Here is a 23354-nt window from a genome sequence, read left to right as displayed (position 1 = left end):
AGCTCTACTTTCGTAGAGATCCCCAACCTCCAGACAGATCTCCCCCATATGTCATTGCATGCTGTTCATCAAGTAGCTTTTTGTAGGAGTGAGGACATATTGGGAAGAAGAATGAGAAAAAGCTCATTACAGAGTACTATTGATGTGGCTTGCAATCTTATCCAAAGTTTTCCCAGATGCTGACCTAGAGTTCAGGTTCTTAGTAGAGTGTTCTGTTTTATTTTGAAGAAGGTTTTCTTTCTTTAGTTTTCAGCAGAGAGACTCATTTCTTAGTTCATCCACTGTTTAGAAATATTTTTAAAAAAATGAAATGGCAGTTTTCTTGGATGGTATGATTCTGCTTGTGAAAACGTAATCTGAACTATTGGTATTATAAATAGACAGCCAGTCTTTTTATCTTGTTATTTAAATGTACATCTAAGTCTCTTAAGTGTGTGTGTTTGTGTAATTGCTGGTTTCACTTTATGCCAAGAACATGTGATATACAAAACATACTGCAGGGTTGAGAGCATGTTTTAATGGGGTTACTGTTTTAAGTGGACTTGGTCCAAGTTTGAGGTGCAGCTATGAACAGATGATGCATGTGTTGAGATTCAAAGTGTCATATAGCTGCCCATACCTACCCAGTGAAAAAATTGAAACTGCTAGGCATAACCATGTTGAGTGAAAATTCACAAACCCTTCTTTTGAATATGTTTTCATTCTAAGGTGTTTTAGACTTGGAGATGATTTGGATTTGACATTTGAGTGTATTCTGTAAGATTAACATAGTGGAAATGACATAAGTGCCTTATTTATAAGAATAATTTTAATAAACCAGAACACTGGTGTGGACAACCCTCAGGCTTGGAGAAATGTCACCCTTAGAAGGACACATAGGACCCGGAAGCCTCCTCAGAATACTTCCGCTCAGCTGCAGTTACACAATAGATTCCAAATTCTCACACAACTATCACCTGACCAAGAAACACAACATATTGGGGAAGACCAGAATGGCTTAGATACTGATCAGTGGCTCATCCTTGATCAGTGTGCAGGGGATAGCCCTGACTGGGACAACACTTCACAACATTCACACTTGCACAATCGTGCAGGTGTACCATCCCCAACCATAGACCAGGAGCAACAGGAACACATACAGGAGAACCATAGGCTCTTGGACGAATCTCAATGGATTGTCCTTGACGAATGCACCGGGGATGTCGAGGAGGAGGACAACACTTTTCACCTACACAATTCACACCAACAGGATCACTTTTCTGGAGACCTACACACTACATTGCACAAAAGGGGCCCTGTCATTCCCGAAAGTAAACAGGTCTTGGTAGTAGGCGACTCCCTCCTTAGAGGAACGGAAGCTGTCATTTCCAGACCGGATGGGATGGCTCGAGAAATATGCTGCCTACCGGGGGCAAAAATACACCATATCACTCAGAGGCTCACCAGGCTCCTCAAGCCCTATCACCGTCCTCCCCTCATGTTGATTCCATGTAGGAACCAATGATACTGCAAGGCATACGTTTCAAAAGATCACAAATGATTTTCGAGCTCTAGGAGCAAAGCTAAAAGAATGTAATGTACAGGTGGTCTTTTCATCCCTCCTCCCTGTTGTAAGACACGGACCCACAAGAGCCAGAAAAATAGTACAGGTCAATGACTGGCTTAGAAAATGGTGTCAGGAGGAACGCTTTGGCTTCCTCGACCATGGCCTGCTTTTCCAGGAGGATGGCCTACTGGCAAGGGATGGGGTGCATCTCACACAAGTAGGAAAACACCTTTTTGCTCACAGACTTGCAAACCTCATTAGACGCACTTTAAACTAGGTCCACCGGGGGAGGGGGACAACAGCCTTGCGAACACTACTTTACCCATAATGTCTGGGAATCGCCAGAAGGCTAAACGGAGGGCTGCACAAACACAACAAGGACCAAGCACCAAAAGCACAATAATCCCAATTAAACAGCTCAAGGGAAGATCTCAGGGGCTCACATGTCTTTACACTAATGCACAGAGCATGGGAAATAAACAAGACGAACTCCAACTTTTAGCACAACACCACAAAGATGATATCATAGGGATCACTGAAACCTGGTGGGATGACTCCTATCGCTGGAATGTAGATATCGAGGGGTATAACCTCTTTCACAGAAACCGAACAAAGGGGAGAGGAGGCAGAGTAGCCTTATATGTCAAAATCTCTTATGCTGCAGAAGAGATTCAAGACAACAATCTGGGAAACCATCTTGAAATCATCTGGATAAGAATCAAGGGAACTGGGACTCAAAAAGATGTCGTTGTAGGCGTCTACTACAGACCCCCAAGCCAGGAGGAAGAACTTGATGAAGTCTTCTGCCAACAGTTGACCAAACAGGCACAGAGAAGAGATGTAGTAGTCATGGGCGATTTCAACTATCCTGATATTTGCTGGAAAACAAACTCGGCCAAGAGTACAAGGTCCAACAAATTCCTCGCTTGCCTTGCAGACAATTTCATGGTCCAGAAGGTAGAAGAGGCAACAAGAGGATTGGCTACTCTTGATCTCATCCTAACAAATGCGGAGGACCTGATCGATGCGGTCGAAGTGGTAGGATCCTTAGGGGCAAGTGACCATGTGCTCCTGCAATTTGAGGTACAAAGGAAGGCCGAAACTAAGACAAGTCAAACCCGCATTTTGGACTTTAGGAGAGCTGATTTCCAAAAAATGAAGGAAACGCTGAGCAGCATTCCGTGGACACAGATACTAAAAGACAAGGGAGTTACGGATGGATGGGAATTTCTCAAGAGTGAAATACTCAAGGCGCAATTGCAAACCGTGCCAACAAAGAGAAAAAATAAGACAAGTGCAAAGAAGCCAGAATGGATGTCCAAAGAACTTCTAACTGTGCTAAGACACAAAAGAGACATGCACAAGAAGTGGAAAAAGGGAGAAATCACCAAAGAAGAATTCAAACAAATAGCCAACACCTGTAGGGAAAAGGTCTGCAAGGCTAAAGCAAAAAAAGAGCTCAGACTTGCCAGGGACATTAAAAACAATAAAAAGGGCTTCTATTCTTATGTCAGTAGAAAAAGGAAAAACAAGGAGGCGATAGGACCTCTTCGAGGAGAAGATGGGGCAATGCTGACAGGGGATAGGGAAAAGGCAGAACTACTTAATGCCTTCTTTGCCTCGGTCTTCTCACAAAAAGAGAGTCTTCAACCTCAGCAAGATGGAGTGGATGAGGGATTGGAGGACATCCAACCCCAAATTGGGAAAGAAGTCGTCCAGGAATACCTGGCCTCTCTTAATGAGTTCAAGTCCCCAGGGCCAGATCAACTACACCCCAGAGTATTGAAGGAACTAGCGGAAGTCATTTCGGAACCATTGGCAACCATCTTTGAGAGTTCTTGGAGAACGGGAGAAGTTCCAGCAGATTGGAGGAGGGCCAATGTGGTCCCAATCTTCAAGAAGGGAAAAAAGGATGACCCAAACAACTACCGTCCGGTCAGCCTCACGTCGATACCGGGCAAGATTCTGGAAAAGATTGTTAAGGAAGCGGTCTGCAAACACTTAGAAACAAATGCAGTCATCGCTAATAGTCAACATGGATTTATCAAAAACAAGTCATGCCAGACTAATCTGATCTCTTTCTTCGATAGAGCTGCAAGCTGGGTAGCTGCGGGGAAGGCCGTGGATGTAGCGTACCTGGATTTCAGTAAAGCCTTCGACAAGGTCCCCCATGACCTTCTGGCAAAGAAACTAGTCCAATGTGGGCTAGGCAAAACTACGGTGAGGTGGACCTGTAATTGGTTAAGTGGACGAACACAGAAAGTGCTCACTAATGCTTCCTCTTCATCTTGGAAAGAAGTGACAAGTGGAGTGCCGCAGGGTTCCGTCCTAGGCCCGGTCCTGTTCAACATCTTTATTACCGACTTAGATGAAGGGCTAGAAGGCATGATCATCAAGTTTGCAGACGACACCAAATTGAGAGGGATAGCCAATAGTCCAGAGGACAGGAGCAGAATTCAAAACGATCTTGACAGATTAGAGAGATGGGCCAAAACTAACAAAATGAAGTTCAACAGTGACAAATGCAAGATACTCCACTTTGGCAGAAAAAATGAAATGCAAAGATACAGAATGGGAGACGCCAGGCTCGAGAGCAGTACGTGTGAAAAAGATCTTGGAGTCCTCGTGGACAACAAGTTAAACATGAGCCAACAAGGTGATGTGGCGGCAAAAAAGCCAATGGGATTTTGGCATGCATCAATAGGAGCATAGTGTCTAGATCTAAGGAAGTAATGCTACCCCTCTATTCTGCTTTGGTTAGACCACATCTGGAATATTGTGTCCAATTCTGGGCACCACAATTCAAATGAGATATTGACAAGCTGGAATGTGTCCAGAGGAGGGCGACTAAAATGATCAAGGGTCTGGAGAACAAGCCCTATGAGGAGCGGCTTAGGGAACTGGGCATGTTTAGCCTGAAGAAGAGAAGGCTGAGAGGAGATATGATAGCCATGTATAAATATGTGAGAGGAAGCCACAGGGAGGAGGGAGCAAGCTTGTTTTCTGCTTCCTTGGAGACTAGGACGCGGAACAATGGCTTCAAACTACAAGAGAGGAGATTCCATCTGAACATTAGGAAGAACTTCCTGACTGTGAGAGCCGTTCAGCAGTGGAACTCTCTGCCCCGGAGTGTGGTGGAGGCTCCTTCTTTGGAAGCTTTTGAGCAGAGGCTGGAGGGCCATTTGTCAGGGGTGATTTGAATGCAATATTCCTGCTTCTTGGCAGGGGGTTGGACTGGATGGCCCAGTCTTCCAACTCTTTGATTCTATGATTCTATGACTTGCTATATATGACTATTTAACATTTTCGTGTTCTTGGGAGTATTTCACAGTTTTCCCAAACGCCATATACACCCCAATTTAATTATCACACTGAATACACCCATTGTTTTAATCTTTAACTTGTGCTCTGTGTTTAGATTTACACCTATTATTCAGGATAAACAAAATGCAGTTTGTAGAGAAGATATCTCTCTCTGCATGTGTGTCAGAGAGATGTAGGGATTGGTGGTTTTTCACTCTCCTGAAATCCTAGAATAGATGGATGTTAGAGTATCTCAGACCCAGTTCTTATTATTGAGAAATGCAGTTATTATTATTTTAAATAAGCGTTTTGTAATTTTAAGATTGGACTCTGCATCTTGGCCTGCCTAAGCTCTAAAGTATTTACAGCCACATCACATGGCACTTGACACTATGTTTGCTATGAGCTGATTGCTTAACTATAGGTATCCTATTTATGTTTTTGGATGTTCTGCTTATTTTTGGGTACTTTTCCCTAACAGGTAGCTCATATTGATCCGGTAATTTTTTAAAATAATTTTTTATTAGTTGATTTTCTATAAACAACACTTAAAAAAACCGGGGGGGGGGGTAGGGGGCGGGAAGAAAAGAAGATTGGGGGATGGGGGGTATAGGGGAGGGGTGGGGATGGGGAAGAGGTAGAGGTTGGGGAAGGATCCGCGGGGGGGGGGGGGGGGGGGGGAGGAACGTCTTCTTCCGTTCCTCTTCTGTGGGGTTTTTTTCTGTTTAATTCCTTTCTTCTTGAGTGTATAGTATTTCTTTATAGCTTCATAAGAGGTGGATCCTGTCTATTTTTCTGGTTTGCTCTTTTACTGTCTCTTCGCATTTTCTTTCTTAGATTAATACCTTTACTTTATTTTCTTTCAACCATGTGCACACTGATGTCCAGTCTGTCATCTGTCTCGGTTTGTTTTGTATTTTGGATATTAGAAAAGTTAACTTGTCCATGTTCATTGTGTCCAATATTTTCTTTACCCATTCTGCTTTGGGAGGTCTTGTTTTCTGTTTCCATACTTTTGCGTAGCTCAATCGTGCTGCGGTGGTGATATAAACAACGATTTTTTTCCTCATTATTGCTCCAATGGTCATCTGTAACGCTTAGAAGGAAACGTTCTGGCTTGAATGGAATCTTTTTTGACAGCACTGTCTGGCACATGGCATGGATTTCTTTCCAGAAAGCCTGGGCGATCCTGCAGAACCACCATGTGTGTATGAACGTCCCTTTGTGTCTCTCGCACTTCCAGCATCTGTCACTGAGGTTTCTGTTAAATTTGGCTATATTCTCCGAGGTCATATGCCATTGATGGAACATCTTCATTATGTTTTCTTTGAAATCATACGCGTACATATAGTTCAACTTTTTGGTCCATAATGACTCCCATTCCTCTAAGAGTACCATTCTCTTTAGGTCCCTGGCCCATTTTATCATACAATGTTTTATTTGTTCTTTTTCTGTACCCCATAGCAATAATTGTTGGTAGATCGTTGTTATTACCTTCTTTGTACTTTCGAAGATTTTTTGCCATGGTGATGTTTTCTCTTCAAAGCCCAGAGCCTTTGATCCGTTAAAATTTGTGAATTAAAGATATAGTAATATCTTATGTACAACCTATCCCTTCATTTTCTTGGGGACATCAGATCATAGCATTCATTTTAGCACTCACTTACACAGCACTAAAGATAATTCTGGTGTTCAGCAGAAGGGGCACATTAACAAATGTTTAAAAATGACTTTTTAAAAACTTGTGTGAATAATTGTTTGCTTTTTAATAATGACAAAGAAATTTCAGCAACAAAAACGGGTTTCAGTGTTGAAAATGGGACCTATGTGATTGCCTATCCAAAACAAGGGAATTGCTGGAAAAAAGCGTCTATGTAAACATTAGAAAGAACTTCCTGACTGTAAGAGCTTTTCAGCAGTAGACTATGCAGTCTCAGTGCATGGTGGAGTCTCCTTTCCTGGAAGTTTTAAAGAAGAGGTTAGATGGCTTTGATATGTTCCTTCTTGGCAAGTGGTTGAACTTGATGACCCTTGTGGTCTTTTCCAAGTATGATTCCATGAATTTGGCTGTGTGTGTGTGTGTATCTGTTCTTCTGATAGATATTGAGCCACAATAAGAGCCACTAATGACCCGAGCTGATAGTGAATTAATTTTTAAAGTAGACCAACAGAAGGAACGGACACTGTTTTAGTCCCTTCTTAAGGTTTAAGAGTGCCCAGACTTGAATTATAACTGGTACAACAACTTCAGTGTTCAAACTGTGTTCTTTAATAAAAAGTATACACTTTAAAAAATAAGGGCAGGAAACTTTACTTTTGTAGTCTATAATCTAGTTTTATACATGGCATTGAAATAATGTTTCATGTGAAAAAAAGAGTGATAGAGGTGCTCTTTCCCCCTTCTTGAAGCTGTCAGTTCACACCCTTGTGAATTGATCGCCTGTTTGTTAACAACTGAAACATTCTTTTCAGGGGTTGGTTAAACTTTAGTGAATTGAGTTTATTGAAGTGGCATAAGAGGGTCTCATGTTGCCAGAACAGATAATGTAAAATTGGAAGGATGGGGGGATTTGTGATTGGTCGCAAGTTGTTGAACTGCAACACTTGTTCACACATGTGTGGATATTAAAGATGTTGTATTTGCTATATTTTAATTCTGTTTTTACAATACGATTATTATTTAATTGTTTTTATAACTTTTGTATTGCTCTTTTGAAACTGTTTAGTATGGATTTTAAAATGTATTTTTCATGATACAAGAACATGAAGAGAGGTTAAGAATGGTCTGCTACAATAAATCTTTGTCTATATTATTAGTAGATTCATCACTGGATGGAATATTGTGAAGAATGCAAGGAAACTAAAGGAATTGAATATATTTAGCCTAGAGTTGAACATAGTAGGCACAGTGCTGACAACCTTAAAATGTTAGTTTATTTATATGCTGCTTTTCTAGTCACAACAGGAGGTTTTCCTTTAAGGAGGAATGATAAAAAGTGTCTTATTTGCTGAAACTATAACAAGAATTAGTAGCTTTCATATGAAAAGATAAGATGACAGTTGAGCTATTTCAAAATATATTAGTGCAGCTTAGGGTGTGCAGCTACTCTCTCTGTGAATTGTATAATTAAAGACATATGACTCTCTGTTTAATTGCTGTTCTTTGTCATGTCTCAGAATGCTCCCTCAACATGAAGGGACCTATTGATCTACTCAAGCAGTTTTTGAACTGCTAGGTTGGCAGAAGCTGGGGCTAACAGCAGGATCCTAGATAGAAAGAAAAACTAAGTTGCTTAATTTCTTATGGTTTTTACGTGTTCTCAGTAATCTTGGAAGCAGCAGTTCTGAAGAGAGGAAATAAATCAATAAATGGTGATAACCTTCAGTTGCTTCCCTGATATGTATACAGGAATTTGGAGAGAAGTGAGATATATTTAATTAAAAATTACCTTCAATTGCTTTCTATAAAAGTTAAGATGAAACATGTAGCTTCAAATTTCTTTTTTTTAAAAGAACACCCCAAACTACTGAGCATGTCTGCTTTAGAAAAATAATGCTGTCATGACTCATCTTTGACCTTTGGGGAAGCCTTACTTTCAACCGCTGTAGGTGGTTACAACATTGTTCCATGATACTTGCCCTTGAATGTGATAAATTCAGCTTTTTCTTTCCTCACTTCATTTTGCTTTAGAAAAAAACAAATTTGAGAGATCATATCATGAAGTTTCAAGGGAGATGAACTAAAGTACATAAGAAATTTCCTTAATGATGCTGCTTACGTCTTCCCACAAATGATATTTCTGTAGATAAGCTACTGAAAGATTCAGATTATTTTTTTCATTTTCTGAAATAAAAAGATATAATCTGTGTAAAGTAGGGAACCTGATAGAAATCCAGTCAGCGCAGGACCCACATAAGTATCATAGAGGCACCACATAGGCAGCTGCCTGCTTAGTGACAGAAAGAAGGCAATGATGTGACTGACTGGAAGTAACTGTGCTTAAAAAGATATGCTTTCACAGAGAGTAACATAGGCATTCTCAACTAGCACATAGGCCCCAAGGATAGGAAGTTGTAGGGCTTTCTTCATAAGCAGGGTGCACCTTGGTCATGAAGTTGAGAACTTGGATTCTAGGTGGCACCAGGGAGAGGGGTCAGGTAAAGCATGACCAAGAAACTGAGGATCGCCTGTAAGTTCAGCAAGATTTGTTGCATAAATCATATCTCTATGTCCTGCCTAATCCTACTCCAGGTTCTCTTTGAAATATTCTGAATCGATGGGACTTGGTGAATAGCTCAAAAAACTTACTCAGGCACCCAAATAAAGGATATATTTATGTGGGCTTAAATGGCTGGACCCACAGCTGCTTCACATCAACTACCAGAGCTATAGCTGCCAAGGTATCACCAACACTGAGCCATTTTTCACCTTGAACTTTTGTAGGAAAATACCCAGAACTGTGAAGGAGTCTCCTGCCCTGTGCCTTGGAAAAGGAGAAGTCATGGGCCTAAGACCTAAGCAGGACTTGTTAGTTTAATACTTAAAGGGAAGCCTGCTTAGAAAGGGACTAGGTGTCCTGAATCAGACTCATTAAGCATCATGCCACAACTGGATTTTCTTTGAGAAGACTATGGGAACAACTACAAATGATTTGTTTCTCCCTGTGGGAGGGATGTCCCAGAACAATAATGCCCTTTTCTCTATGGGAAGAGTTGTGTTCAGAAACATTTTGAAATGTATTGAACTGGTTCCTGGATAATACGCCATTATGTCATGGGTGTGTATCAATTGTAACATTACTTCAAGGGAAATACTGTTCATCCATAATAAGCTGAATCCCAAAATCTACACATCTCATGGCTTAAAACATTTAGGTTTGTCTTAATCAGCTTCTTATTCATTAATAATTTCCAATTTTTTTTAGAGTCTTTATGCACCAAACCAGAATGTCAACAACTTATTTTATTATTAAGTGAGAAAAAATAGTTGCATGTCACCTGCTTTTTGATTTGTGTTAACCATAGAGTCATGCTATAGAACCTAGAGATTTCTAGATAGGTGTTCCCTCACTTTTTTAAAAAAGCATATATATATTGCATTTTATTCAATTTTCCCTGGAGTCTTGTGCCCCAAGCCCTATGAATTTGGGGGGAGGGGCTGGTTTTACTATATCCCGAGAACGTAGACACATCTAGGAAAAACCACTCCACATTATTTACCCATTTTTGTATTAAAATAATATTCTCAGTTCCAAAGCCTCAATATAATAAGTCAGTCTCAAATAGAATAGATTTACTGAATCATTGGCAATAAATGCTGACTTGTTACTGAGAAGTTGATTTAAGTGGGTATGGTATAGTTGGGACTAGCAACTGGATTTAGGTCTAATTACTAATCAAGGTAAAATAGCACCAAACAGATAACTATTCAGTTAGTTTAATGAGCATTGCCACTGCAAAATAGAACTTGGAGCATGATCATCCTCTTCTTCTTCCTCTTTTGATGTGTGTCTGCTTTATCCATCTTTTTAAATCAACACTATCAAACACCTTTGGGTAAAACCAGTATGTCAGTTCTTGGATTACTTAATCACTAATGTAACTGCTTTACAATTTAACCATTGCTGTGTTTTAACTACATGGAAAGTGATCAACTAGTTCTCAAATGTGTTGCTGAATATAATATTAAAGTCAGCCATGCTTCTGTTTTCATGTCATTATGATTAAATGATAAGTGTGTCTCTTAGTTTTGTTTTCTTATATCTACTATAGGCAATCCTCAAGTTACGGACAAGACAGGTTCTGTAAATTTGTTCTTAAGTTAAATTTGTATGTAAGTCGGAACAGGTACTATAAAAATGTAACTCCAGCTATATGTTTATGTATATATAAGCTTTCGCTGGCAGAGGGAAAGGTTAACACGCCCGTGGTGTTTGTTTTGCTGTCGGTTTCCCTGTTCAAAATATTTCAGTCTCTATGTTAATTGGATTTTGAAAAATCTGGCTTGTTGTGCAAGCAAGGATTGTCAATAAAGCTTCAGTTGAGGCCTCTTTTCCCAATTATAACTCTTTCAGGGGTGAATTTCCCTTCTGAGGGGTAGATTTCTCTCACTTCCTGTTGTCTCACCCCCATTCTCAACTATGAGTCATTTGTAAGTTGGATGTTTGTAACTTGGGGACTGCCTGTACATAATTTGAAAACATATTGATTAGTTGAAAACAGAAAATATTTATATATATAATATGATAATGATGTTGATTTTTATTGTTTTTATTGCTTCTATTGTGGTTTTATACTGTTTTAATGTTTAATTTTTATTTTGTTGTTATGTGTACTGACTTGTTGTAAACAGCCTTAAGTTACTGATAAGGCTGAGAAAGGCGATATACAAGTATAGCAAATAAATAAATAAATAATATTATATGTTCACCTGGAATACAGTATCCACATTTGAAAAGGATGTTGATAAGCTCATACGTGTCCTGAGAAGGGTGACCAATTTGATCAAAGGTTTGGAAGTCAAGCTCCATGAGGAAGAGCCATGTTTAAATATTTGAAAGGATGTCACATTGAAGAGAGGACAAGCTTGTTTTCTGCTGCTATGTAGTCTAGGACATGGAGCAGTGGATTCAAATTGTAGGAAAAAAGAGTATGTTATATTGAAAAAACACAGCTTGAAATTCTCAAAAACAACAAATTTTTACTAGTCTCTCCAAAACATTTTGGAGGCTTCCATTTCATTTCATAATGCTTCAAAGGGCTCCTGTTTCGGCTAGAAATTCAGAGATTTGTATTAACAAATCATACAAATCTCAGAATTACGAAACCAACCTCCCAAGCTTTGCACAGCCCTTTTAAAAACGTACCACACGGAGTTCCTTCACAAATTTGATTACTAAGTTTAATATTAGTTTCATTTAGTTACATCTGACAACATAGAAGTGTCAAACCAAGTTGTGGAAGAACTATGTGGGGGAGCAAATTTGAGATTATTTTTGAATTTAGAATTCCTAATTCCTGTAAAATCAGCATACTTTTAAAAAACGTGTCCCTTAATTTTTCAGGCTTGTGAGGAGTACACTTTAACCTTTAAAGGTCAAATATGTTATTTTCTTCAGCAATGGTATAGCAAGCATTTTTCCTTTCTCTGTATTGATTCTTATTCCTTTCCAGTTTTGGTGTTGCTTCTCTTCCTTTAATTAAGCCTTTCCTCTTTATATAAAACTTTCAGAGTGACCTTTTAGAATTAATTTCAATTGGAGATGTGGATATGTAACTTGCATATATGTGACTCCATCCCTGGAATTATTGTTTTACTAAAATCTACCTATTGTTGTCTCCCTCATAATTTTTCTCTGTGTAGGAATCCATTGATTTTGCTAAAGTTACTGTGTGCATCTCTATAACACAGATGCTTATGAAACTTTGTTGTGTGCTGATTTTTGTGAAAATAGCTTGCTAACTTTTATCACTGTCTGTCCTATCATATCTGTGTAAATATAAGGACATTTCATTCAATTATTATTCTCTTCTTTTCGGGGTTACCTATCTTACTGGTCTAACCTGTTGAGATAAGCATGCTTCATTTTCAATCAAAAATATACTGGCAAATGAAGGAATGAATATGATTGTGTATGTTTTGTGTACATTAAATAGAACTGCTTGAGAAAACACTTTGTGAGGAGCAATTTTACCCCAAAATTACTTCAGTGATTTCATAGATCATAAGTGATATAATCTAACACTTGGTTGTGGTATAAAATGAATTCTCGCTATTTTCATTTTTTTAAAAAAAGTCAATGATTATCTAGCAACAAATAGGCTCTTTTCCTTAATATACTTGACAGATTAGATCAATCTGCTATCTAGTACCGATAGTGACATACTGTAGAAATGAACATGTCCAGTTCTTAAAAAACTGATGCTGCTTGCATTTAATTTACTGTATTCGTTTTCGAAGCCAAAATGCCAGATAGCAAAGATGTAAAAATTTCACAACATAAGTAAATATTATTAAACCATACTTCAAAGCAAAACAACAGAGTGCAACAGCAACATAACTTGGTATCCACTTGGTATATCACACGCAGCTAGACCATTTGAGTAATGGTTATTTATATAAATTGATGAACTGAGTACCAATACCTTTGTCCCTTTCCAAAGGAGTGAATGAGGTTGCATGGGTTGCCTACTAATGTGTATGAGGCTGAAGGGTTGCAATCCATCCCAACAGTTAGGTATAATGCAAGGATCTTCATTGCAGATGTGGCTATGATTGACTCATACTTTATTTTTCATTTATCGTTTCATAAGTGAATTGAGAATACAGCTATAACATATAGAAAAACTTGGCATTATTCCAAATTTCTTTTGACCAGAAGTTAGCCACTTCAAGTGCCTTTGGTGTCGCTGCAAGAAGGTCCTCCATTGTGCATGTGGCAGGGCTCAGACTGCATTGTAGTAAGTGGTCTGTTGTTTGTTCTTCTCCTCACTCGCATGTCGTAGACCACTTTGTATCCCCATTTCTTAAGATTAGCTCTGCATCTCCTGGTGCTATACCGACTCATGCTGATATTGGGAGTTTGGCTTGTTGTCGTTTTAACATAACCACAGTTGCTTTGTGATGCAGTTTGTTTGAGTCCTGTTACTTTTGGACCACTGACTTTGATGGTCTTGATTTGAAATAAGTTTTTTCTTCTGTTAGAAATCCCTTCTCACCAAATTCCTTGTGACATATTGTGTCCATTCGTAGGGAAGTTATTCGTAGCAACGCCCTCCCAAAAGATCTCAGACAGGCCCCCACTCTAGCCGTTTTCAGAAGGAACTTAAAAACTTGGCTGTTCCGTTGTGCCTTCCCAGACTAGGAATCCCCACCCCAAGTCCTAGTAGCACCTTAGCATAACAAACTGTCGCTGCACATCGCACTTTTAACCCTACGTGCCTCCTGCCATTCAGCACTTTTAACCCTTGTACCCCAGTGCGCCGGCCGAACCAGTTTTTAATAATGTCCTGATGTACTGCCATTGTTGTTATTTTGCTTATTGTTTGATTTGTTTAGTATTGTGGTGTTATGTTATTTTGCTTATTGTTTTGCCTTGTTGTTGTGATGTTATATTCTCTATTGTATTGTGTTTTGTGGCTTCGGCCTGTGTAAGCCGCATCGAGTCCTCCGGGAGATGCTAGCGGGGTACAAATAAAGTTAATAATAATAATAATAATAATAATAATAATAATAATTCATGTTGATTAACAAGTAATATGTTAATATGGAATACATGACTGTACAGTTAGAAAATAATATTTTTTCTTCTGAGTTTTCTGTGAAACTTCAACATCTACTCAAATCTATAGAAACCAAAATTGTGAAACTTTGAGTATATCTACATTGTCGAATCAATGCCACTTTAATTGCCATGACACAGTGCTTTGGAATCTTGGAAGTTGTAGATTTACAATGTTTTTAACCATATCTGCCAAAGAGTGCTAGTGCCTCACCAAACTAAAAATCTGAGGATTCCATTCAATGAGTTGTGGAGTTAAAGTTATGTCGAACAGCATTAATTCTATAGTGTAAATGCATGCTTACAAGAGGAAATGTGAATGGAAAGAACTTGGAGGGTAGGATAACAGGTTGGGGCAAGAGGGTATTTGATTTAGACAAGAAAGAATATTCAACTGGGCAGGGAGCTTGGCAATACCATTTTTAGTTTTTCTCTGGGGGTGTTCGGTTTCCTTTGTTTGGTATCTCTCTCTTTCTCTGCACAAACATTCTCTTAGAACTTAGTAGCAACTCCCACTCTAGGCTAAGAATATTTGCCTGTCAAATACCTCCTAGCCAAAAAGTTACCGATGCTTCATTCCAACTGTAGATAGATTTTTTTAGAACAACTGGAAGATATGCCTTGCAAATAGGCTAATTTCCCCTTTTCGGTAGCTTGTCTTTACAGTCTTTCTCCTAGCTTTTAAAGATTTGTATTTAGAAGAGATGAATGCTTGTTGTTCTGTGTTGAGGCTGGCCAAGCAAGTAGAGGATATATATATATATATATATATTTGCATAAAGAGGACGCAGGCTTGTGGGGTCTCAGATATGTGGGGACCAATCATACGCTCTTATTAGTTCTGTTCCAGGAGCAACCTTCCACTTGCTGCATAAAAAGAAAAAGGCATTCTGTATGTTTGCATGTATTTAACTATATTCCTGCTACTTAGTAGACTCTTTTTTTAAGTTCAGGAAATGAAGTTAATGAACAGAAGTTAATACCTTCCTTGCTTATATAGTGGTGAGCCCTTAGGAGGAATCTAAGGAAATTGTAAACACAATTAAAATGTAGAAAACTTGAAGTTGCTATTTATAAATATCTGGCCCTTTTAAACCTTTGAAAATAGGAAAATAGAGGGAGGCATAAAAGAGTCGTATAAAATTATACATGGTGTCAAGAAAGTGGATAGGAAGCAGCTTTCCTCTGTCACATTGTTTATATATTTGTGCATATATGCATAAATACAAGTTTCAAGTTTAATCAATGTTTAGACCATAGGTCTTTCACATATAAGGCAAATAGATAAATACATGAAGGCCAAATTATTAAATACAGTATAAAATACACAACAGAAATCCTATAAATCATTGAAATGCAACATATATCGATGACGAGATGCACCTGTAAAATACTACATACTGTATGGACTCACACCTGCATAATTCAGGTAAATCAAATAGATACAGCATTCTTAAAACTACATAAATAGCCACTATTAGTTAAAATAATCAGTCGACTGCAATATCAGAAATTAGTCTTGCCTGGATTTTCTGTGCTGTCAGGGCAAAAAGAGATACCTTGTGAAGTAACTACAGGGTTAGTGTCAGCCAAGAGATAGAAAATCTTTTCTGACACAGTGTTGGTTTGAAGGAGATGAAGAATAAGCCCCAGGATTTTAGTTCTTGGCTCAAAGTACAGAGGCAGGAAAACAAATAGTGAGGGAAATCCTCAATTTCCAGGCACCCGCAAACACATAAATGAAGAGCCAGAAGGTGCTCATGTATCTGCCATCAGTCACCACCGTGGGCATAATTTGAAAACGAAGGGCTGTGAAAGCTTGCCTAAGTTTTGGAAATGTGAGCCTAGTGAGGTGGATAGCCCTATCATGGTCAAGTTTGTACAGTCTGAACCAGTGGGAAAATTTGGAGTTATTAATAGCCTGCCTATCATGGTGGAGACAGTGATTAAAAATATATTCATGGAGCTTCTCCCTTGAGTTCAAGATAGATGGCTTTTCAACAGTGTGGGGTGAAATTCAAGCAGCTTCTGGTATCTTGTATTCCAGACTTCTCATTTTGCTCATAAATACAAAAATGTCAAAGAAAAGATAATGTTTTTCACTGAAAATTATGATATATTTTGTAACTGCTTTGAATGAATTCTCATAAATATTAAAGTACAATCGGTCCCTGAGTTGCAAGCATCCAACTTATAAATGACTCATAGTTACAAACGGCGGTAAAACAACAGGAAGTGAAAGATATCAACTCCTAGGAAGAAATTCACTCCTGAAAGGGTTATCATGGGGAAAAGGTGTCTCAACTGAAGTTTTATCTTTGTTTCCACAACAAGGCAGATTTTTCAAAATCTCATTATCACACCGACAGAAAGTGAGGTGAAATCTTCTTAACAGGGACACAGGTAGCAAAACAAATACCACAAGGGTGTTAACCTTTTCCTGTCCTATCTAAAGCATTCATATATGTGTGTGTGTATGTGTGTGTGTATACACACACACACACACTGCTGGAGTTACACTTAAAAATGTACCTGTTCTGACTTACATATAAATCAACTTAAGAATAAATCTGCACAATCTATCTTGTTATAACTTTGGGAATTCCTGTAGTTTACTTCAGTTCCAATTTTTTTTTAGTTTTAGGTTCTTGGTTTTCCTTCAGATACACATATAAAACCAGGGACTTCCTCTGTGCAGTTTTGCTTAACGTTTCTCCTCCTGTTTTATTTTATTGATAGGCGAAACCTCACAAAACTATCACTCATCTTTAGCCACATGCTTGCAGAAATCAAGGCAGTCTTTCCTAATGGTCAGTTCCAAGGTGACAACTTTCGTATCACAAAAGCAGATGCTGCTGAATTCTGGAAAAAGTTCTTTGGAGAAAAGTAAGTATCAGCAATTATTTTATTGTTAGCCTATTTATATAGATTGTATAGGGAATGATGAGTGTTGCTAGTGACAATGTTTACTAAAAGAACATTTTTCATAAAAATCTGAGCCCTCCCCCCATTGTTCAGATTATTGATAGCTGGCCATGGTTCATAAACATCTTGCGTGTTTTATCAGTTACAATATATTCAACTCAATAGAAGTTGCTAAGGATCCTTTTTTGGATACTGACGTCATTGTTAAACATGGGCTGGTAACTGAAAGGGGTTGGGGGGAAGGATATACTAAGAACCCAGACTCAAAGGCCTAGGGACACACACACTCAATTTTGTTCGTTGTCACCTCCCAATCCCCCTCTTAAAACAGCATTCTTGAAGTATCTGACCTGTTGCAATTATGCAAGCAAATCAAAATTCAGGAAAGAGGGTGGACTCACCATGAGTCTTATTTATTAATTCATAAAACAGTTGGTTTCTATATTTAATTTTGAAATATATTTATGTTTGTAAAATGTAAAATAAAAACAAGTCTGAGTGTCAGAGTGAAACATGGGAATTCCATGTTGTTTGACATCCCCACACAGCCTTGAAACTCAGTAGATATCTCATGAAACTCACAGTCATTCAACTGGATTCACTAATTGTCTCTAACAACTTGATCCACCACTAAATACTTTCTGTGAAGATAAAATGATGCCTGTACCATCATAAACTCATTGAAAGAAAAGTGTGATACTTTTTTTATCCAATGAAACATTTTTTCTTCCTTTCTTCGTGATGGGAATGTCATTACCAACTTTTTCATTTTTCTTGTGTGCAGAGAATTTGGGAGGAGAAAACATTCAGTCACTAGTTTCCTCCAGCCAGGTGTCTGTAATGCAGGCCACATAAGCATTTTCATCCAGAATTAATTCCTAGCTGGCTGTTTCATTCATTGACCTGGCATTCAGCAGCAGCATTTTATAGTAATATTAATAACAGCAGCAGCAGCAATTATTTAAAACCTGCTCTAACTCCTCATAGTGGTGGAGGAAGCGCCTTTCTGCGTTTCTACCCCACTTTGGGAAGAATGTGGGCGGGACCTGCTTTGCATCGTGTGATGGTGTCTAGTAGACCCCATCCAAGCCACATGTAAAGCCGCATGTAAAAGCAGCAAAACGGAGCAGAAATGACCCATGTGAAGAGGTCCTTAGATCTTGAAAACGGCACGCATAATATGATAATGTCTTCATTATATACATTATAGAACTATAACATTTTTTCAGTACTTCCACTATCACACATATGCGCTGGTTGTTATTTTTGAGAGGAGGATGGTTCATGAATCACAGATGGGCTTTAGTCTACAATTTCCAAGATCCCTAGCTAAAATAGCCAATGATGAGGCATTAGTTCAAATACATGTAGAGAGGCACAGTTGCTCCCTCTTGCATACGTAATATAGAAACCTCACTTTGGTTTATGAAATGTGGACAGCAGAGAATATTCTTCCTCTGGATCAAACTGTGGCATTATGGATAACCAGAGTTTGAGCTTAACTTATTATCCAAAACCACATTCCAGCCATGTTTATAGAATCTGGATTGAACTGGAACCTTGTTGGCCTTAATAGTAATGATATATTTAATAATAATAATAATGTTATTTATATTCCGCTCTATCTCCCCAAAGGGACTCAGGGTGGATAGATTTATTAATATTATGATATAGAGCCAGTGTTTGTTCGGTTTTTAAGTGTGAGGGAAGCAGATAAGCTGAAGACGAGTACTATATAAAGAATATATTGATTGGTCTATCAAGTGTTTCTGAATAGATGTGTTAGAGACTAAGACAAAAGTGGTAGGGACTTAAGCATTGAAATGACTTTAATCAGATCAGCAGCTCTGTTCCTGAATGCATCTGTTGCAGTATTTGTACTGTTCATTGTGGTTTCCTGTTTTGCATAAACAGAAGGTGCTATCTTCAAATGTGTCAGATTTCCGCATGCCACAACACTTCTGGATTTCTCAGGCAATATTATCTCCTAAGGCTTGTGTGTATATAGTAGTGAGCTAATAAGATTTTTGTCTGTCGCAAAAGCTACAGAATTGGGACCCAAAATCACTAACTAATTTTTCTGCCAAACCATATGGCAGTGTATAACGGTGTAACGATTATCCTAATTTGGAGGGGGAAAAACAATTCTTCCAAAGGTAACAGATTCATTGTAAAACTGTTTTTACAAGTGTTGCTTTGTAAGCTGATCCCCATTTAAACCTTTTGAATTAGACAAATTCCAGGACTGATTATTTTTATTACTTGTGTAATTCAAGTATAGTGACACCACCTTTCAGCCATATTCCCGTGGTGATTTATAAAAAGAAATATATTGTTCCAGCTGAATATAAGCTCCTAAGAACAGTTGCATTCTTGCAGTCAGATGTCTAAGAATGGTTTTCTTAGGAATTTCTCACAAAATATTATGTGTCTATACTGAGAGAAAACTTGTAAAAGTAGTGAGTCTGAATAGTAATTTTAAATTTACATTGGGCTAAAGGCACAATCCCTGTGCAGGTGTACAGAAGTAGCACTGGGACTGTGGCGCGGCTGGCTGGGAGTCAGCTGCATTAAGATCACTACTGACCAAAAGGTCATGAGTTTGAAGCCAGCCCAGGTTGGAGTGAGCTTCTGGCCAATTTGTGTAGCTTGTTGTCGAACTTTGCAGCCTGAAAGACAGTTGCATCTGTCAAGTAGGAAAATTAGGTACCACTTATGTGGAGAGGCTAATTTAACTTATTTACGAGGCCATTAAAAATCTCCAGCAAGCATGTGGGGAATGAGGAAGTACTTCATCAGTGTCGCAGATAGACGGTTAAGCGACAGCTCCTCTGGTGGCCAGAAAAGTTGGAATATTAAATAGCCTCTGTCTGTCTGTCTATATGTGTTGTGTGTCTCTGGCATTGAATGTTTGCCTGTATATGTACCTTGTAATCCACCCTGAGTCCCCTGCGGGGTGAGAAGGATGGATTATAAATACTGTAAGTAAATAAAGAAATAAAGAAATTGACATACAGGGATAGCCAGATCCCAGATTTTGAGACCCAGAACTTTAATTTTTTAGGGCCCTGGCAGGTATGGAGACCATCAATACATACGCACTGAAAAGAGGAAGGGAGAAAAATAAATGTGGTGGCACCTTTGAGATGAATTGGCTTTTATTTTAGCAGGAGCTTTTGTGAGCATAAACTCCTTTCCTCTGATATACTACAAGTGGTATTAAGGACTCGTATAAAGCGCTCCATGCAGTCATGCCGGCCACATGACCTTGGAGGTGTCTACGGACAACGCTGGCTCTTCGGCTTAGAAATGGAGTTGAGCACCACACCCCAGAGTCAGACATGACTGGACTTAATGTCAGGGGACTACCTTTACCTTTTATATAAAGCACACTGATACAGTTGAAAGAGAGGAATAGGATGTAATAGGATTCAGAAAGATGCAAATCGTGTTCCATGCCCTAAATTTTGAAAAGCCTTGGCAAGGTGATCAATGTGTTTCACATCTTTACAGTGATCAACGAATCTGCTTCCCAAAGTCAGTTTCCCTAAGTTGAAGACACTCTCTGAGTAATTGCTCTGTCTTCTTTTGTAATTTTCTTTTTCAAGGATTGTTACCTGTATTTCCCATACTGTGTGTCAAGGAAGTTTGAAATGTCTGGCAACTGGTTTTTAAATGTTGCCGTTTGTAATATCAGATCTGTGTCCATTAATCTTCTTGGTAGTACAGACATAGAAACATTTCAATTGAGAGGAATGTCTACATTTACATACTTTTATTTGTCATTATAGGGTGGCCTATAAATAATCATCATCATCATCATTATTATTATTATATTACCCTAAACTAAAAAGGGGTTTTGTTTTTTCTCACAGCAATTGTTCAATCCGGAAGGGGGAGTCTTTGAAGTTCATTTTAATCAACTCAGGGATAAGGAGAAGCTTGTCAAAGTAAAATCTCTGGAGCTTTTTATTAGTCCAGAATGGCCCTCTAAATACCAGTTGATTGAGAAGGATTATACGACCTCCTGAGTTTAGTAACAGGGTGGAAGTAAAGTTTCAATACGCGAAAAAGTTCAAAAGTGTCAAATAGTTGACCAGGTTTTTCTCTATGAATAATGTTATTTCAAGAGATTCAGTGAAGACATTTTCACAGTGGTTTGGTTTTTATAAGTCTTCCTCTGTCAGTTGGTGCAGTTCCTTGTATTTTAATACCTTTGCTTGGCCAGTTTTCTTTAGCTAGTGAACACTTGGCAGGCTGTGTAGTTATTAAAGACGCTATGCAAGGGCAGATATCCTCTTCCACTGTATGAAAAAAGAATATTCAGTCTGACTGTACTTTCACTTTCTGCAGTGCTTGCAGAATATTTTCTGCTTCATTGAGTATTTCTTCTGCTTGGTAAGGTTCTCAGATGGCCCATGAGGTCTCTTCCAACTCTTTGATTCTATGATTCTATGATTCAGGCGTTACTAAAAGGCAGATAAATGCATTTATTTATTTATTTATTTATTTATTTCAATCATTTATATCCTGTCTTCCTCACCTCTGAAGAGGGACTTAGGGCGGCTTACAAAAGACCAGTGAACTCTGCCATTCTCTGCTAGTATTTCTAAGTCTTACTGTTTAATCCAGTAGTTCTTGGGCTTTTAAAGTCAGTCATCCCCTCTTTTTGGTCTCTTTCCCTGTGTCACATTTCAACAATGGAAACATAAACTTAGTTTACAAGTATATTTTCTTATAAAATGTAAAACATAACAAAACACAACAATGTCATAAATGTTTTCTTAAATTAGTATGTTAATATTTATTTTTGCATTTAATGTAAACTTCCAGATACAAAAAGTTTTGAATTCCTATTATTTTCTCATGGTGTGTCCCATTATTTCATTTTTCGGTGATCTATTTTGGGGCTACTTTTTGTTAGAATTTGTTATGGGTAATGAATTTCATTTCTTATCAAATCCTGAAGCACTGAAATCTCTTGAAGGAGTTTCAGCTGCTTGTGTTGAATTTATATGTGATGAATTTGCTTGCTTAAAGGATTTATAACAAAAGTTAGTATTTTTTGTTAATTTCTTCAAACCATTTTCCTCCTGTGGATTGGTGTTGTTGTTTTGGTTACAAATCAGCAGTGGTACCTGCAACAGAAAATCAGAAGTAAATTGAATGGAAACCCAATAAAATCAGAAATTATAAATAGAAATGTCCTAAAAATGAAATGAAATAATTTTGAAAGCAGTACCTAGAAGCTTCAGGAGTACATTGATAATGAGACCATTGAACTCTAGGCTTTGTTCTGTGTTCATCATGTCCCCTTTTGTTAAAAAGGTTTTTTTTAATGAAGACAACAATTTTATATAAAGTCTTTTTTAGAAACTACAGCATATTGGAAATAAAACTGTGACTCAAGCAACAAAACCTTTATTTTGCTTTTTTCAAAAACATAGGACCATAGTGCCTTGGAAAGTGTTTCGGCAGTGTCTACATGAAGTACATCAGATAAGTTCTGGTTTGGAAGCAATGGCTTTGAAATCTACCATTGATTTAACTTGCAATGACTACATTTCAATTTTTGAATTTGATATCTTCACAAGATTATTTCAGGTAACATATACAACTGAATGTACTGCTGAACTTCGTTTTTCTGTGATACTTACAGCCAAGTGTGTATGTGTGTATTTATCTATATAAATAAAAATGTAATGTTTGTTTGTGGGATTAGCATAACTCAAAAACCACTGGACGAATGGACACCAAATTTGGACACAATACATCTATCAGGCCAAAAATTGACCATCACTCATAAAAACACTGAAAAACACAGCAGAAGAGACTTTAAAAGCCAAAAAACAAAAAAAAAAAATACATTACAACGCATGTGCAAAACCACATATATACACAAACACACATATATACACATATACACAAATACATATACACACATATACGCATGCATTTATTTATTTATTTATTTGCAGTATTTATATACTGTTTTTCTCACCCCTAGGGGGTGAGAAACACATATACACATGTACACAGACTAGGGCACAGCAATGTGTGGCAGGGAACGGCTAGTCTCATAAAAATTCAATACTTCTTCAAAGTGGACAATCTTTGGAATTCCATAGAACTGTAAAATCTGAAGGCATTCCAAAGACAATCTAATCAAATATCTACAAATACCTGGATAAACTGTCTTTGAAAAAGGGCTATAATCCTCTGCAGACACTAAAGTCTGCTGAGGGACATTTACTTAATCCAGTCAAAACCTGACTGGCAACTGTTATCCAGAGGACCTT

The 23354-nt window shown here is 38.1% G+C and overlaps 1 protein-coding gene across 4 annotated transcripts in view; it reads left to right on the top strand.

The window, feature by feature from the left end:
* CBLB (Cbl proto-oncogene B) overlaps positions 1 to 23354 on the top strand; it is a 102802-nt gene that overhangs the window by 35767 nt on the left and 43681 nt on the right. For all 4 annotated transcript variants that reach the window (XM_060770676.2, XM_060770675.2, XM_067466639.1 and 1 more), the window contains exons 4-5: positions 16870 to 17016; positions 22503 to 22659. In XM_060770676.2, coding sequence (XP_060626659.2) covers positions 16870 to 17016; positions 22503 to 22659 — 304 coding nt within the window. The remainder of the gene's footprint in view (positions 1 to 16869; positions 17017 to 22502; positions 22660 to 23354) is intronic.

Source organism: Anolis sagrei, chromosome 3 (assembly GCF_037176765.1).
Source record: "Anolis sagrei isolate rAnoSag1 chromosome 3, rAnoSag1.mat, whole genome shotgun sequence".
Lineage (NCBI taxonomy): Eukaryota > Metazoa > Chordata > Lepidosauria > Squamata > Dactyloidae > Anolis > Anolis sagrei.
This window is presented reverse-complemented; position numbering and strand designations above follow the sequence as displayed.